Here is a 17,557-nt window from a genome sequence, read left to right on the forward strand (position 1 = left end):
GAAGGCTCATTCCACTAGGTCTGTGGGTCCTTCGTGGGCAGCTCGACGTGGTGCCTCTGCAGTCCAGATCTGCAAGGCTGCTACATGGTCCTCTGTCCATACCTTCGTGAGGTATTACAGGTTTGACACCTTCGCCTCTCAGGATGCTTCCTTTGGGCGGCGGATTCTCCTTTCAGCACAGGAGCGTCCCCACCCTTAAAGGATACTGCTTTGGGACATCCCCAAGGTATCCTGTGGATACCCTATGGACCCTGAAGTAGAAAATATGAGATATGGTAAGAACTTACCCTTGTTATCTCTATTTATACGAAGTCCATAGGGTTCCACAGGACTCCCGCCCTGTCGCACCTGTGCTGCAGATGGGCTTTGCTCTGGTCACCGGTTTTTCCGTCTCCCTCTGGTGAGAATGTGATTCTTGTGTGTGTCCAGATCTTTCTTCTCTCTCTTCCTTCTCCTTCTCCGGCCTATGGCTTGGTACCTAACTGAGATGCCTTGACTCGGGGGCGGGGTATAGGAGGGGGACCCTAGTGCATCCTGGGAGGCTGAAACTTAACTCTATGGTGCCCGATGCTTGACGTCATCACCAATACCCCAAGGTATCCTGTGGAACCCTATGGACTTCGTAGAATTAGAGATAACAAGGGTAAGTTCTTACCATATCTCATATTTTTTTATGACTTTAAAAATATGGTTAAGTGCAGTAATAAAATAAGACTGCACATCAATAAACCAGCAAAGAGGTAAAACGGCTTTTCTTACAATCTTGAGAATATAAAGTCCGCACAAAAGAATCAAGAAAAATTGTATTTGATAAAAGTTGCAGGAGGATATGTACAAAACAAAGAATTTAAGTAATCTTAAGGTGGATTTAGTCACAATCTGTGTTTCTATCAAATACCGACTGCAAATGAAATCATTTTCCTGGCCATGTTTACTGCTGCCTTATACTGGGGACACACTGGTAGATATATTGGGCCATCAATTGATTGGCCAATATATCTTGTGTGCATCGGCCAGTGTGTACCAGCGATATGTCTGTGAACGACGTTGTTCAGACATATCGCGTCAGTTGTGCTGCACAGCTGTCGCCCAATATATCTGCAGACAGACCACCCGCCGACCGCCCGTACACTTGCTGCAGAGGCCGGCGGGGAGGGGGTGTGACGCCTCCCCCACCTGGCCAGCGGGACCGCGGCCAGATGATGGTTGTTCAATGTGTATGAACAACCATCATCTGCAGATCACTCGATCTGCAGATATATATTAGGTGAGTACCCAACTTTAGAAGACATGAGCATGTCTGTCCTCTGTGGCTAAAATATGTGTTAATGTGTACACTCAGTCATTCTGCAAGTTTATATTTGGTTGATCATTGTAACAGCAAGGCCAGAATCCGCAATTGTGATTGCAAAAGAGGTATGATGTACCAAATGCCACCAGTGTAACAGTGTAATGCTTTTAAGAGAATGGTAGCAGTACAGTGAACTTTTAAAAAATGAAGTCTTTTAATACTATTGTGGAATGTAACTATCATTGCTTTCATTACAGTATACAGCACAGAATGTATATGTTCTACATCAGGTCCCGCCAACATTGTAGACCTGTTGTAAATCAACATCTATTATAAATAAGCATATATTCATTTCAAATGCTGAAATTGGATGCCTGCTAGCTTTGTTTTACGTTTTGTGTTCAGTCCCATTTTCATTTGAAATGAATGAACTTCGGTAAGTTCAGTGTTCTCCAGCACAGCCAGTAAGAAGGTATTTGAAGGTTTATTTGTTCAAGAAAGTACTGTATCTGTCCATTGACCTAGTTGTGTCCCTTACATGGCCACGGACATATGTACTCCATGTCAGTGGCAGAAGTTGTCAGTGTTATATATAACTTTCACCTGCAAACTGTGGAGGTGCCTGTTGTGGGCTCGGCCAGTTCATGAGAATGCAGTGCAAACTTTCATTAGGAACAAGTGACATCCTTAATGTGGTATTATTATTATTTGAACTATTATTCTATATATCATTGTTTATATGTAGGGTATATAATATTTCAAAATACTCCAGTCCTGTACATACCTGTAGAACAATAAGGGTAAATATAGCATTATGTGGCATACATGACAAAGACACAAGAGTTTTATGACACGAGTAACATTAAAGGACAGTATATTAAGGATAACTTGGTAGCAGAGTATAGGTAGTAGTGTTGGTTATAGGCATTTTAATAACATTTGGTTTTTGCACTCAGGAGTGTGGTACAGTGATATAACCTACATATGCATAGCTATTTACTAAACTTCTCTGCTATAAAATATCTCTCCAAATGTAATATAATGTTGTCTTCACCATTTCAAACTAAGAAAACTAAATACTGTGATTAAAACAATAAGTAGATAATCTTACTCTTCTTTTTTTCCCCTAGGCTTGGCTTGACTCTCATGAACGAAGCTTTGGACATTTTATAGGTGGCAAGTGGGTAAAACCAGATGGTAGACAGACGTATGCTACTAAGAACCCAGCAACTGGTGAGTGATTATCATTTATTTTCTGCCAGGAGCTATTCAGGCTTATCTGTCTTATTAGACTACCTAAATATCTTCTCATATCACTGTATTACGATCAGTGGCATGGACAGCCATTGCGTCTATCCCCATACCCAAAGTGGGTGCTAGCATCAGCTGCAAATTCCTGTTGGCTGTCAGGAGTTGACTGGAGAATAATGTAATAGCTGGCTCGATTACCCAAAAACCGCTGGATGCCTCCTATTATATGACTCTGCACCTAATGATGTGTTTTTCCTGATGATTGGAGAGTAACAGGTAATGAGCTCCCTTCCCAGGAGACCGTGACAGGTCAGCTATTGTGCATAGCGGCGACTAGATGATTATAGATGGTGGGTGTATTGAAAAGTAGTTCAACTGTGATGATGTAGAACATGTGACTGACGGTGGAGAGAAGATGCTGATCTTCCTCACCAAACATTCATAGTTTGCTGCTCCGTTCTATCAGTCCCTCCACTGGTTATCAGTTTTCTACCGTACTCAATATAAAATACTTTTACTTGCACATAAGGCTATTAACCAAACCACACCAACGTACATCTTTTCTCAAAATATCTTCCAACCCGACCTATCCGTTCTGCACAAGATCTACGTCTATCATTCACACGCATTACTTGCGTCCCATTCACGATTACAGGACTTTTTGAGCTGCACCCACTCTGTGGAATGCCCTCCCATGCACCATAAGACTCTCTTCTAGACTCCAAACCTTTAAGCGTTCACTGAAAACTCACATCTTCAGACAAGCTTATCTGATTCCAGAACCACCCACATAACCTTCATAAGCTTCCCTATCTAATTACATCCCCAGTCCACACACAACCTCATATATTTGCTTTCTTCACTTTCACATGCTCCTAACCCTAGGCCAACATTCCCGCGTGATTGGATCATACAATCTGGGTGGACCAACATGCAATATGTAGGACCTATCCTTGTGTATTAATGCCTATTTCAATATAGAACGTAAACTTGCCAGCAGGGCCTTCTTACCTCTGTCTGTTGTTACCCAGTTTTGTTCTATTAATGTTGTTTCCAATTGTAAAGCGCAACGGAATATGCTGCGCTATATAAGAAGCTGATAATAATAATAAATAGACTTGTATAAAGGCTAAACTGAGCATGTGACAAACAGGAGTGTAATTTCCAGGCTATAATATGAACTTGAACGAACCGAGCTACGACAAACAAAAAACAGTAGTAAGTCACAAAACACAAACAGCAGTAAGTTGTACAATTTCTGATGCCAGTTAATATAAATATATCTCAAGAACTGTCAATAAAATCTTTATTACTAATGTCATCAAGTCTAACTTTTTCTTGGCCTCACTATATTACATGTTTTCCTCATTACTCCTTACTGTAGGAGAGACTTTGGCCACCACTATCCAGGGAAATGAGGATGATGTGGAAGTGGCAGTCGGCACAGCACGGAAAGCCTACGAGAGTTGGAGCAAGCTGCCTTGTCATGTCCGAGCTCGGCATCTGTACAGGTCAGATGTCCAGTACAGCTATTCACCAAGGGGGAAATGTGTGAAAGTCGGGAGAACTCAGCTATTCTAACATACATAGATAAATTTACCAAGTAAAGTAACCATGCGGTAATGGGTTATATCCAGTGTATAGTAATTCCTTCTGCATTGCATGAATATTAGCTCAGACCACAGAACGGCTGTAGGTGCAGCTCCACAACCGGCTAATAAGTATTTGGTCCATTTTATTTTAAAGATAAAGTTCTGTAATATGACTGTTGAGGATGTGTACTGTATATAAAGCAGAATTACAGTAAATGTGATGTGACTTAGTGTTGTTTGTTATTGGCACCAAAGCATTGCCCGCACTGTCCAGAAACACCAGCGGCTGCTGAGCGTGCTAGAAAGCATGGACAATGGGAAGTCCATACGTGAGTCACGTGACTGTGATGTCCCTCTCGTGGTCCGCCATTTTTATCACCACGCTGGCTGGGCCCAGCTCAGGGACACAGAGATGAATGGATGGAAGCCTCTTGGTGAGTAAGAACTTTAAACGTTACATTAGCTTATGGCCTATTTACATTCTATTCCTTTATTGCAAAGGTTATGTGAAAACCCATAATTATTTATCATATTTGCTGTAGGTGTTGTTGCTGCCATTGTTCCCTGGAATTTTCCACTGATGTTACTTACCTGGAAAATATGTCCTGCGCTTGCAATGGGTATGTATAACCTCCTATATTTGTTTCATAATATCAAGTATTGTAGTTGTGGAATTAATTTATATATTTGTGTTGAGTTTAGCGTAAAGTTTTAAGGTCTATAATCTAAGCTCTAGGCAGAGTTAAGATTATTATTAATTTTTACTGCAATTTTAAATTATCCCACCTTTAAATGCACTAAAGTGGAGGTACACTTTGGGCAGCCTAGTCTTCTCTTAGTTCTTCTTTGCTAATGGCTTCTATAACCCTTTGGTTGGGTCCTTGCTGCAAGGACTCCTCTGCTTAGCTGATAAGAGCTGCTGGTCTGTATCGTTTCCCAGCATGAAGAGCAAAGAACAAGCGGGCAATGTTCTATAGAAGGGTGTTCATCCCCTGATTGGAAAGAGCTTGGTGCAGTTAAATCCGGTACAGTCTTCATTGCATACCTTTCATCTATAGAAAAACCAATACCCTGGATGGCTCCAAACCTCCAGTGCTAAAAGCTCTGCTCTCAATGCTGGGAACAGGGTGATCTTATAGTTCTTGACAGATGGGGACGGAGGGGAGTACTTTCTTGTAAGCTTTCAGATAAACTTGTAGTCTGCTCTCAACTCCAACAGGATGATCATGTTTTAACATTAAAAGTCTATTCCACCTTTTGGGTGGAGCTTTGTAAACAGTAGACCCCCACATCATCTACACGAGCACTTTTACTGTGGGCTACACTTTTTTGGGACATCAGCTGTTCATTCATCAGTTCATTCTAGCGTCCTGCACTTGTCATAACCTGTGCAGTTCCTTTTTCCTGTCTGGGGTGTCACACTCTGCTCTGGTGCTTCTAGCACTCAGCTGATGCATCAAACTGCTGACATATAGAGACCAGAGTGTGCTAAAAGCACCAGAACAGAGAGCTATACCCCAGGCAGGAAAGAGAAACTGCACGAGTTGTGACAGATGCAGGGTGCTAGAACTAACACTAGCTGCATTGTATGTGTGACAGAAGAAACTGGATCCTCATTGGCGGAGTAGGTCACAATCAGATCCTTAAGTTGGCCCAAAGTTCTCCTTTTATTGCTCCACATTTGGCCATTGTGGCAATAGTCCGAAATAAATGATGATGATGCTGTGACACTGCATGTAGATAACATTGGGTCTGATTGTGTCCTACTGCAGGTAGACACTACATTATAAGGATCTGATATCTTCAGGGACCAATACAGCACAGAGAATGGGGGTTCCAAAGATAGGATCCCCATAGTTAAGGGAAGCACGGGGTTGGGGATACATTTATAAGTTTCCAACCCTAATGGTATTAGATAGTAACAGTTTTTTTGGGGAATAACAAAATTTGATGGTAACAAGTAGAGAGTGGAGCTTATAGTATATGCATATAACCAGGTAAAAATGAGTGTTTAATAAACTATTTACCTTATATTATGTGATCACTAGTCTGCAGGGCCGGCTCCAGGGGTTGGAGTACCCTGTGCCGGCTCTCTACAGTGCGCCCCAACGGGCGAAAATGGGGGTATGGCCTAATTACCATAGGACATGCCTTCTACGTGATGTTATTTGGAGGTGTGCCCGCATGGCACGCCTCCAAATAACGTCAGGCTGGGGGGGAGCCTCACTAGCTGGGCTTCCCCCAGCCCTCTCCCGTCAGTGAATGGATGCCGCGCGCATGCGCACAGCATCCATTCAGACTCAGGGGTCCGGCACCGCTGCACATCTGCGGCGGTGGGGGTCCACAACCTTCTGATTTGACCACCCGCGGGTCACTTCGTACTGTCCCGCTGAAATTGGGATGTTGGGGAGGGGTGCGCCCTCTATGGTTGGCACCCCTTTTCGACCGCACTGGTAGAACACCCCTAGAGCCGGCCCTGCTTGTCTGTGATTGCCCCTCCATGTAATGTTATACAGTAAGTGGTAGAGCAAACAGAATGGAGGGAGGTGCTTCCAAACCTGGTGAGAAGGTGTTAAACCCTGATGGATCCCCCTGCTTCCACCAGTAAAAGCAATAACTGATCTACAGTATTTGTGTTGTAGTGATACATGGGTTGTTTAAACCTTGTTTGCAGTAGAAATTCATGTATTGGGTTTCCTTTAAAATATGTTTCCCCTTTCCTCATTATTGGATTACTTTTGCAAAATTATGCTATGTGCTGTGTAACCCCTAGTCAGATATTTGCTTTCATTTATTTAAATGCAGTTAAAAATGACAGCTAGAATGTGATTGGTTGCTTAGAATTATAGACGTGGTGCACATAGCAACATTTCATTACTTAAGCGTGTTGTGTGTTTTTAGGAGTATGTGTAATTAATGTGATTACTATATACTTGTGCTCTGATCTAATTCCATCTATTTTTTACTCTGTTTCAGGTAATACTGTAGTCCTGAAACCTGCCACATATACACGGTTGACAGCGCTGCTTCTGGCAGAGATCTGTACTGAAGCCGGCCTTCCGCCTGGTGTCTTCAACGTGGTCACCGGTAATGGAGCCTTTGGTGAGAAACTGGCCGTTCATCCTGATGTGGATAAAGTCGCCTTTACTGGCTCTACCGAGGTAACGACTGAGGCTGGATGCATTGCTCTTTTATACAGATGAGGCAAGTTCTGTCCTGATGACATGATGCGGTGCTTGTTCAACGATCTTGTCTACTTTCAGAAAAAAACAACTGAAAACCGCATGGTCACACAGAACGATTTGTTATTATAATAAATGTTACAGTGGACCTAGCATGCTGTTATTAAATATCTCACATTAGCAGTAGAGCCCAAGTAAAATCCTAACTGCAGCCTACAGTTAGTAATACTTATCAAAACATTGTGCCCATCTGCCTGTCTTCCTACTGTTTTGCTTTAAGCAATATCTAAACTAGACGTTGTATAGGACATGACCTGGAGAGCACCAGCTCTAAGCTGGTTCAAAATTGAAATCTTTTTGTAGAGTGTAAATAGTTGAGCCAGCCACCACATAGCAAGCAGCACTCCTAGAAACGCGCCCTCTCCACCATTTTACTTCATTTCAATAATCTTGTCTTGCAAAACTGCACCTCGTTTCGTTTCTCCAAATCTGGGTGCCCCACTCTCCCGCCCTCACTGAATCTTTGGGGTATATTTACTAAAGTGAGAGTTTTTAGAAGTGGAGATGTTGCCCATAGCAACCAATCAGATTCTAGCTTATTATCTTCTAGAAGGTGCTAGTAAAATGTTAAGTAGAATCTGGTTGCTATGGGCAACATCTCCATTTCTAAAAACACTCACTTTAGTAAATATTAGGGATGTGCAGGCTCGGTTCTACTCGGTTCCGTTCGGTTCTTTTTACCGAATCTTATTGGCTATCCAAAACTCGTGACAGCTGAAACCCAATAAGATCCGGTAAAAAGAACCGAACGGAACCGAGTAGAACCGAGCCTGCACATCCCTAGTAAATATACCCCTTTGTCTTTTTGGTGTTCTGCAAATGTTGCCATTTCTATTGCAAACCTTAGTGCAAATTAGTGGCAATCTAGACTCCTGTGTCATTGAGTCTCACAGAAGCTCCAAAGCTGGTTTTGCACTGCACAGATGCCTCTTGCTTGACTGACTCCAAACCATGAGCTTACTGCATTCATAACCTGTTGCTGCTACAGATGTGTCCTTATACAGCTTTGCTGCAGTCGCGCTAAAAAGCCCTTCTCTGCGCACCAAGTCCCGTGAGACACTGCTAGCACTGGGTGTGTTTTTTGTGTCTTTTTTGCTGAAAATGCATCAAAGTCGCAATTCAATGCAACCAGGATGAACCAGCATACTGCGTATTTGGAGACCCGCTATGTCTGTGACAGCTTAGACTTAAGGCGCATATCCACTACACGATATAAATCGACGATTGAACGACATCATTATCATTCAATCATTTATTAATCGTGCAGTGAATATGTCCGCAACAACCAACGATGCGCACTCCCTGTCATCCCTGGCATCTGTCATCGCCTGAACATACTACCCAACCTGACGATATAGTCAGGTTGTGCATGTTCGGGGATGAGGGAGGATGCCTGCACTGAATGACATATCGTTCAGTGTGGGCACATAGGGCCTCATTCAGAGGCGGTCGGAGGATGCAAGCGGTCACTCAGAAACTGGGCGGCCGCTTGCATCCTGACCACCTGCCTCTGTTTCGGTCGTTAGGCTGTGGGTTTACACCCACAGCGCTAACGACCGCTCCGGTGATGGTCGCGATGGTCAGAGACCATCGCGACCATCGGGGCTTACGACGAGACCCTAGGGTAGGGTCTCACTTGTCGTAAGCCACGGAGAGCTTCTGGATCTGTCAGAGCCGGAAGCTCTCCACTGACATCACTAGTGATGTCAGTGGGGCCTCCCCCAAACGGTAGGCGTTCCCATGAGAACGCCTCCGTTTGGGCTGCCACCAACCCCGCCCCGCCTTCCAAACGGGGTGAGCTGTCAATCAACATCGACAGCTCGCCCCCTTTGGAAAGAGACCCGCTACGACCGGCGCTGTCGGTCGTAGCGGGTCTCACGCATGCGCACGAGGGAGCCGGCTCCCTCGTGCGCATGCGCACTGGCCAAACATCGAGGCAGTCGTAGACCGTACGGCCACCTCTGAATAAGGTCCATTATCCACTGCACAGTATAATGAACGATATAACGGTGTCGTTCTCGTTCAATCGTTCTTTCCTCGTGTAGTGGATATGCACCATTACTCAGAAGGCTGATGGCCGTATGATCAGCGTTTGATGTTTCTGGTTTTGTGCGCTAGTGGTGAATGTGAGTTGCTTATGGTGGGCGTCTCTAGGCACTGGATGGCAAATGAGTCACTAGCATATTTTCGCAATTGCGATCTGTGAGAGATCTCAGCTGCGAAGGCATTTGCGTGTGGATGTGAATCAGGCCCTGTGTTGTGTAAACTGTTTCCACGGTTGTTTCTTCAGACCATAGCTTAATTCAAACCAGACATTTTCACTTTTACCCTATAGGACCAATGTTGCGGCTTCCTTCATTAATTTAAACAGTTTGATGGATCACCTGGTCAGTCCTGGATACATCTACAGCTGCTGCTAGAGCTGGTGTAAGCCAAATCTTTTACAGCTGGAGCGCAGATGTATAGGCCTGATCAAAGTATAGCTGTCCCTCGGGTCATCCTCGTGGATGAGCTTCCAGGAATACCCACTTTCTACTTTCTCATGCTGTTACTGATGTTTAGAAGTATGAAAACAGGGAAAACTTCCAGAAAATGAGTTACTGCACTATATTGTTACACTACTCTTATGGCAGGTTGGACGCACTCTTCGTAAAGCAACAGCCGGAACTGGCAAGAAGCTGTCCCTGGAGCTGGGTGGCAAATCTCCATTCATTGTGCTCGATACAGCTGACCTCGACAGTGCCGTAGAAGGACTTGTAGATGCCATTTGGTTTAATCAAGGCCAGGTAGGTAAATATTATGTGGGAATAAAGTTGATTGCTAAAAAAAGGGAAATCAACTTTAGACCACTTCCTCTTAATATAACCTAATCACCATGTACAGTGTGGCAAATATTGATAATTTATCAAGGCCCCCCCCCTACAAATTTGCCTTGAGCCATGTTGTGCTTCATTTTTTCATCAGCACTGTGACCAGTTCTTGCCAGTAGGACTCCAGCACTGCGGCACAAACGGGTTCCTGACTTCAGGTAGCGGTGGTTTTCCATGAGGGAGGGTTAGGTTATATTCAGGATTAGTTATGTTATGTAGCAAAGCACAATATAAAGCAATGTGCTAAGGCAAACAGGCCTATTTGTCATCTGCCATCTGGAGACCTGGAGTTGTGATGAGTAAGCTGGGTTGGTAGTTATACAGCTGGTTGGAGGTGTCTGCCATCCGGCCCCGCTGAGTCATCCTTTGCATCACAAATGTTCCTGAAAAGCATCTGTCACTTCTTCTATTCCAATATAATATCAGAGCATAAAACATTCTCTCATATGTTCTGAAACCGCTCATTCTGCAGATAAAGGTTATTTATGGTTGCCCAAATTAACCCTTTCTATCAGTTGTGTGCACTGATTTCATAGCTCAGATTGTCATTCGGTGGCCAGAACTCAGTTGCTTTGAATTACTTTACGTACATTAAAAACTTGCAGCCGTGACTTTTTGCTATTCAATTAGAAATCTAGGTTAAGTGAATCAGGCCCTCAGTGTGAGAAATCACAGCATTTATTTGCTCTTGACGAGTAGGTAAAAAGTATAAACAGAATCCTTATTTTAAGATAAAAATGTCAGGTCACAGTGCAAGTATTCCAGGGGTATTCCAGGCAATAACCTGTCAGGCTAAAGAAAATATGTGAGAACAACACTTTTTTCTAAGACCTACTGGACGATTCCATTGTTTCCTGGTTGGCTATTTTTTGAAGGCGTCAGACGGAGCAATTCAGTTGTTGCTCCGTCTGAACGCGATAGCCACCAGCGCGGGTATTTCTGCTTGCCCCCGCCTGAGGGTGCGTGCAAAACTTTGCGAGAAACCCGTGGTTAGGGCGCCCTAACCAGGACTTTAGATGGATTTAGCCATTTTACACAGCTAAACATGGTCTAATAGGGCGTGAAGAGGGCAATAATTAATGGGCGCCCAGAACAATTGAAATGCAAAACTGGGCGCTCATTAATTATCGTCGCCCACGCAACAACTGAATCGCCCCCCTAGAGTGCCATTATATATGTGTATGTCTAGACATAGAACTAGATATTGGTTAATATATAGGTAGATAGAAATAAGAGCTGGAAGGATGTAGATCACAAGCCCGGCGCCTGAAATCCTGATACGGGTCAGGATCCCGGCTGCGATACCAAAGGTAAGTATTAAGGGTTAGGTTTAAGGTTAGGGTTAGGCACTAGGGAGAGGGTCAGGGTAAGGCTGCGGGAGGGGATGGTTAAGCTGCAGGAAGGGGGGTCAGGGTTAGGCTGCGGGAAAGGTAGGGTTAGGAGAAGGGTTGCTTTACTTACCTGTAGACATCGGCATTTCAACCGTCGGTATTGCGACCACCGGCATTGTGTGCGCCGGTATCACATACCAAACCATAGCTGGAGAGTTTAATATCGAAATACTGATTATACAGGGTGCCAATTATATGCTTACCTGGGAAAAAATAGAATGAGGCTTATCTGAATAGCTCGTGTTTTTAGCGTTCGGTGACCAATTATTTCCTCAGCAAGGTTCCACCATTTGTGGGGCCAGGTGCAATGCATTAAAACAAATTTATTTGAGATTTATTTCTTAATAAAATATGCTCACAAGAGTGCAAAATATAAAGCTTATTTAAGACTGTCCTACTGTAGCTGTAGAAAGCAGCCATGTCCAATTTCAGCATACTGGTAACAAGGAAGAGTCCAGCAGAATTCCAGATAAAAGTACCTGATGATATACAGGAAATGTAAAAGACTACCTTACGTGTTTCCATGGTTACCTGTATACTGACTAAAGAAACAATTAACCTGCTAGGAGCTTGCAATTCAAACTGAGCATTCACAAGTCATATGACTGTGCTGTGGTCAGTACTGAGCAACCTAGGTGGTGTATTAAACCTCACTTTGCCTAAACTACAGCATATTGAACTGGAAGCAGTAAATTATTATAAGTATAGTATGGGGTGTTGCACATCAAATACAAATTGGATAAGGTACAGGAATGATTTTCTCACGCAGACGTTAGATTGCTCTGATGAATTTGCTAATATCCAGTACACGCTTCACTGCAGCATTTCTATACTGTAACATTCTACATGCTATTGTCAGTGCTGTTTGCATGTAATGGCCATTGCTGTAATAACCTGGAATTACTTTCTATGCAGGTTTGCAGTGCAGGATCCCGGCTTCTCATGCAAGAGAACATCGCTGAAGATTTGATCCACAGACTCAAGCAGAGGATGTCCCATCTAAGGGTTGGGGACAGCCTGGACAAAGCCATTGATATGGGAGCCCTAGTGGATGAAAGCCAAAAGAAAACAATCACTGAGTTTGTGGAGGAGGCGCGTGTGGAGGGTGCTGAGGTCAGGTTGAATAGAGCAGATGTTCGTTTATACAATTATTGCTAGTTTGCCACATTTATTTTTATAAACTTTAATTAGCATTTTTTCAGAAATAATTTTGAGAACCTGCTAAGAATACAGCCAATCAGGTCACTATCAGCTGGTGACATCACTCTTGTCTCAATGATGTCACTGGCTTCGAATGAATAGATTCAGTAGATTGCATTCTTTTGTGTTAGTAGGTTATGGTCACACTTAAGTGTAAAATTTCTGCATCAATTCTGATCCATTTGTGTTAATTATTTTGTTACTCATTCTATAAAGGGAATCGGTAAAATATCCCGACACTCGAGATGCCGGCTGTCAATAGACTGACAGCGGCATCCCGATGCCTACAATCCCAACGGGAACAGTACATACTGTTCCCCTGCCCTATTCACACCCTAACCCTCACACTAACCTTCCCTACCCCGCACCCTAACACTAACCCTCCCGGTTAGTGCCTAAACCAAACTCTCCACCCTTAGTGCCTAACCCTAACCTTTCCCCTTAGTGCCTAACCCTAACCTCCCCTGTCCGGAGCCTAACCCTAATCTTTTCCCTCCCGCAGCCTAACCCTAACTCCCCTTGGAGTTGCCTAAACCTAACACCTCCCGCGCGCGCGGCTAACAGCTAAGGGCGCCCGCTGTACTTGCGATCGGGATGCCGGCTGATGGGTTAAGTAAATTGAGATAATTTGTAACATACTTTTTTAATTTCAAGCAAGTTATTTCTACCAATATATATAATATATTGCCTTTTATGTGTTTGTTAGGTTTTCCAAGCTCCTGGTCCTCTTCCTAAGAAAGGATTGTTCTACCCACCGACCCTGATCACTGGTGTGGACACCACATCTCGCTGTGTCCGAGAGGAGGTAGGAATATTATTGCTGGTGTGTGCTGATGGGTATCCTACAGTATATTCACTGTTGCTCAGACATATCTGTCTATGTGATGTTTCTATATCAGCAGTTTTTTTTTATTGATCTAATAATAATGTGTAACTAGGGTTTAATTTTGGTGTCTGGCTGCGGTCATATACTAATCCATTGAGATCGCTATGCCGTCACAGCACTACATAAGGACGCCCACCTTACCTTACACACATCCGTAATGTTTAGCAAGACTGTAAAACCATCGGTACCATCGTAGCCTCACGCACACTTGCACAAGCTCTGATCTTACTCAGAAATTTCTTAACCTCATCGCACACTGTGAGTACTCAAGTTGGGTATGTCATCACAGTGGCTAAGTTATGCACGCCCCTGCAATGGCATTCAAACGCACTGCCACGCCTGCATTTCGCCCATCACCACCCTGTCACCTCCCACAAGCAGCACTTCCTGTCAATCACTCTGCGGTGGGTCTGCGTAGTCACAGCGATCGCAGTGGCAGAACGCAGCAATCGGCCGATATTGTGCGTAATCGCAGTTGCGATCGGTACTGAATCAGGCCCCCTGTGCAGAGTTTCCATTTGCTCATCTTATCGACAGAGTTAGTGCTGGCCTGCTGGGACCTGGGGAGAGTCACGTGTCGTCTCCTGACTGGTGACATTTGCTCCCCTTATTGGATGGTAATATCTAGTGTCCTGTAATCGGAGTATCCGATAATCTGCCCACGGATTCAGCTACTCACATGTTTGTGTAGTAGTAGCACATTGCCCTTATTTTCTAATGATGGGGATATAGGCCCTCATTCAGAGCCGTTCGCTATTTGCGGTCGTTCGTTTAAAAACAAGGGGTGGCTATTCAAATGATCCGTACGCACATTGCAGTCTGTTCACACCTCTAAGTCTGAACGAACGAGCAAAACATACGCTCGTTTATTTGTTAAAAACGCCCCCTGGCCGCTCGCACCATACGTCATGTCCGCTATTTATTAGATTAATCGAGTACATCGACCAGCGTATGAACTGCTCGCTATTCTTGTGGTTGGTGTTTGCTACCACAAATTTGCGAGCAGTTCTGGCTCTAAAATAACCCAGTGACGTGGTCATTGACGCTGCTGTTTTAAATATACACACCCATAAAACGCCCGTTTTGACCTTTAAGCACGCCTGCGTTCGGATCTCCACTCCCCATTTTCAAGCACCTTCCCCTGTTACCACCCACATACGCCTCGTTCTGTCACTCAAAATAGCAGGCACTCGCTATATAGCGTACAAACGATTTTCGGCCGCACTGACTGGTTCGCGCATGCGTACTAAAAAGCGTACGCATGCGCAGATGTGCAAACATCGCTCGGAACGAGCGTACTGCCGCTAACGAGCGGCTCTGAATGAGGGCCATAATACGCACTGATGTGGTCGTCTCTGTTCCAACAGAGCTTAGTGGTATCCTGCCTCTTTTCCTGTAATGTGTTCCGCCTAATCCAGGGCTGCTCAGCTCCAGTTCTCAAGTACCCCCAACAGGTCATGTTTTTAGGATTTCTTTTCTCATGCACAGGTAAGAAATTCTAATTAGCTGGGTCAGTGATTATCCCTCCTGTTTCCACAGACAGAAATCCTAAAAACATGACCTGTTCGAAGGGAAGGGGAGGGGGTTGAGGGTTGGAGTTGAGTACCCCTGCCCTAGTCAGATAAAGATTCAGGCCTGAGGCCCCAGAGATAATAGTATAATGTCCACATCATTCTTTATCTGTAAAAGGGAACATACATGATTGAGGTGTTACCATTCCAAAATCAAAAATGTTTGACTCTTAAACACTCCTCCACTTACAGACTGGACATTAGGGTGTATGGACTTCCTCTGGTATAACTGGCATAGTCTCTCTACTTATTTTGTGCTTCTATTCAACATTGAACTATGGTTTGTTAGAATATTGTTAAAATCCTGTATACTGTACGTAAAACTAAATTCCTCGTACTTAATGGGACTCTTAACAGATCTTTGGACCTGTCCTGGTTGCGATGACTTTCCGCACTGCAAAAGAATCCATTGCTCTGGGGAACAACACCCCCTATGGATTGGCAGCAAGTGTCTGGACAGAAAACCTGCCTTTAGCTCTGGAGGTAGCACTGAGGTACATTTTGGACTGTTTAGTGTGTGTGTGTGTGTGTGTGTGTGTCTGCCTGGGGTGTCGCTGTCTGCTCTGGTGCTTCTAGCACACTCTGTATATCAAAAGTTTGTTGCATCAGGCAAGAAATAGGAACTGCACAGGTTGTGACAGGTGCATGGTGCTAGAATGAACACTAATGTTGACATGTAGTGTTCAGTCTAGGTCCGGCAGCAGGCAGGGCGCCGGAGCTAGTGATAGGGCACTTCTGCGCGCGGCCGAAAAGGGGGCGTGGCCAAAGAAAACTGGGTGTGTCTTTATGAGACGCATACCCTTTTCGTCACTCCTAGGGCCGTGCCCGGCGCTTACGACATGCCGGGCAGCCCCCAAGCGCTGCGGTCACTGCTAAAGGATGCCGGGAGCATGTGCCCGGCATCCATTCATCGGCGGTGACCGCTGCATTGCTGTTTTGACCACCCGCGGGACACTGCGACCCGCGGGTGGAGACAGAACTTGCAGGCTGTCTCAGCGGGGCGCCGCGCTGGAGGGCAGGGTGCTTTCTGCCCTTCAGAAATAGGGCAGGACGTGGCACCCCGCTGAAACAGCCTAGCGGGAACGCTAACATGTAATATTTTGACACTAGAATGTCAACAGTACATTTTTGTGTTATTTTTAGGGTAAGGTTTAGGGATAGCCTAAATTTTGCAAAACAAGTGGTGACATGGACATTTTAACAATGGCGACTTACTGCATATCGACCTAATGTCCTCAACATTCAGAACCTGTTGAGATTCTGGTGTAGAAATTCTGAATGTTGACTTTTCATACCACACTCTTCAAACTACCTTCACCTTCTTCCTATTTTAAACAAGCTGGGGACATAATACTGTAGTAATTCAAACAATTATAGAGAGGCTTTCAGTGTCTTTTGAGCATCATTTCAGTTGCATGCTATTGGTTTCACAGTATTACCTGGGTGTCACGCAAGCAGACATTTTAATGATATAATGTTACGCCCTCTTGTGGTAACTCAACAGATTACCATTATGGATTTATAGCTGTGAGTCATTTCTGGGCTATTACTTAATATATCTGTGTGTTGAGCTTTATGCAAAAAATGAGTATTGCATCTTATAAAAGAAAGGAAACTATACATAATAAAAGCATGATGTAAACGATATATAACAATAGGTTACATAGAGAGAATGGGAAACATGAAGACTGAAATGGGAAGAAACAAGAGGGAGCATCAATTTTTTGAGAGATATGCCCAATCCATGTTACAGAAAGAGAAATAGGTTCATTGGATTGTTTAATAGTATAGCGATTAGACACACTATGTAACTGATATGCCATACAGAGATTTATACAATGTTCCTAATATCTTACCTATAGGCTTCTAGTAATACCAATTACATGCCGTAGGCTGCATCTCCATGTTTGTACGTAGATAACCGAGAAACTCAGTTTGCATCTAAACGTAAACCTAACATAGACGGGGAAAGAATCGCATTTTGCAAATTATGCAGAGTTGTATGCAAACAAGAGATGTCACCAAATCTGCATTGGTAACAAATGTGCCACCCCCCCTGCAAATAACAGTGATAGGTGTAGCAGGAATATGACAGGAGTTGTGGCTTCACTGTGAGTAGAAAAGATGGGCAAAAACACAGTATACAAGTCATACACATCACAAACAATAGCAGGAGAGTGTAGATAAGACGCTCACTAGTGGCATGGAGCCCATTAATCACAGATTATACAAGATGCAAATATAAACAATTTACAGAAATTAT

At 44.0% G+C, this 17,557-nt stretch overlaps 1 protein-coding gene across 1 annotated transcript in view; it reads left to right on the forward strand.

The window, feature by feature from the left end:
• The window catches only part of ALDH16A1 (aldehyde dehydrogenase 16 family member A1), a 51,107-nt gene that overhangs the window by 11,422 nt on the left and 22,128 nt on the right, over positions 1–17,557 (forward strand). The window contains exons 2-10 of the mRNA XM_088450924.1: positions 2,422–2,524; positions 3,927–4,053; positions 4,390–4,568; positions 4,677–4,754; positions 7,111–7,295; positions 10,010–10,162; positions 12,553–12,750; positions 13,544–13,642; positions 15,652–15,788. Of these exons, the coding sequence (XP_088307050.1) occupies positions 2,422–2,524; positions 3,927–4,053; positions 4,390–4,568; positions 4,677–4,754; positions 7,111–7,295; positions 10,010–10,162; positions 12,553–12,750; positions 13,544–13,642; positions 15,652–15,788 (1,259 nt within the window). The remainder of the gene's footprint in view (positions 1–2,421; positions 2,525–3,926; positions 4,054–4,389; positions 4,569–4,676; positions 4,755–7,110; positions 7,296–10,009; positions 10,163–12,552; positions 12,751–13,543; positions 13,643–15,651; positions 15,789–17,557) is intronic.

This window comes from Taudactylus pleione, unplaced genomic scaffold (genome assembly GCF_031769625.1).
Source record: "Taudactylus pleione unplaced genomic scaffold, aTauple2 ptg000535l, whole genome shotgun sequence".
Classification (NCBI taxonomy): domain Eukaryota; kingdom Metazoa; phylum Chordata; class Amphibia; order Anura; family Myobatrachidae; genus Taudactylus; species Taudactylus pleione.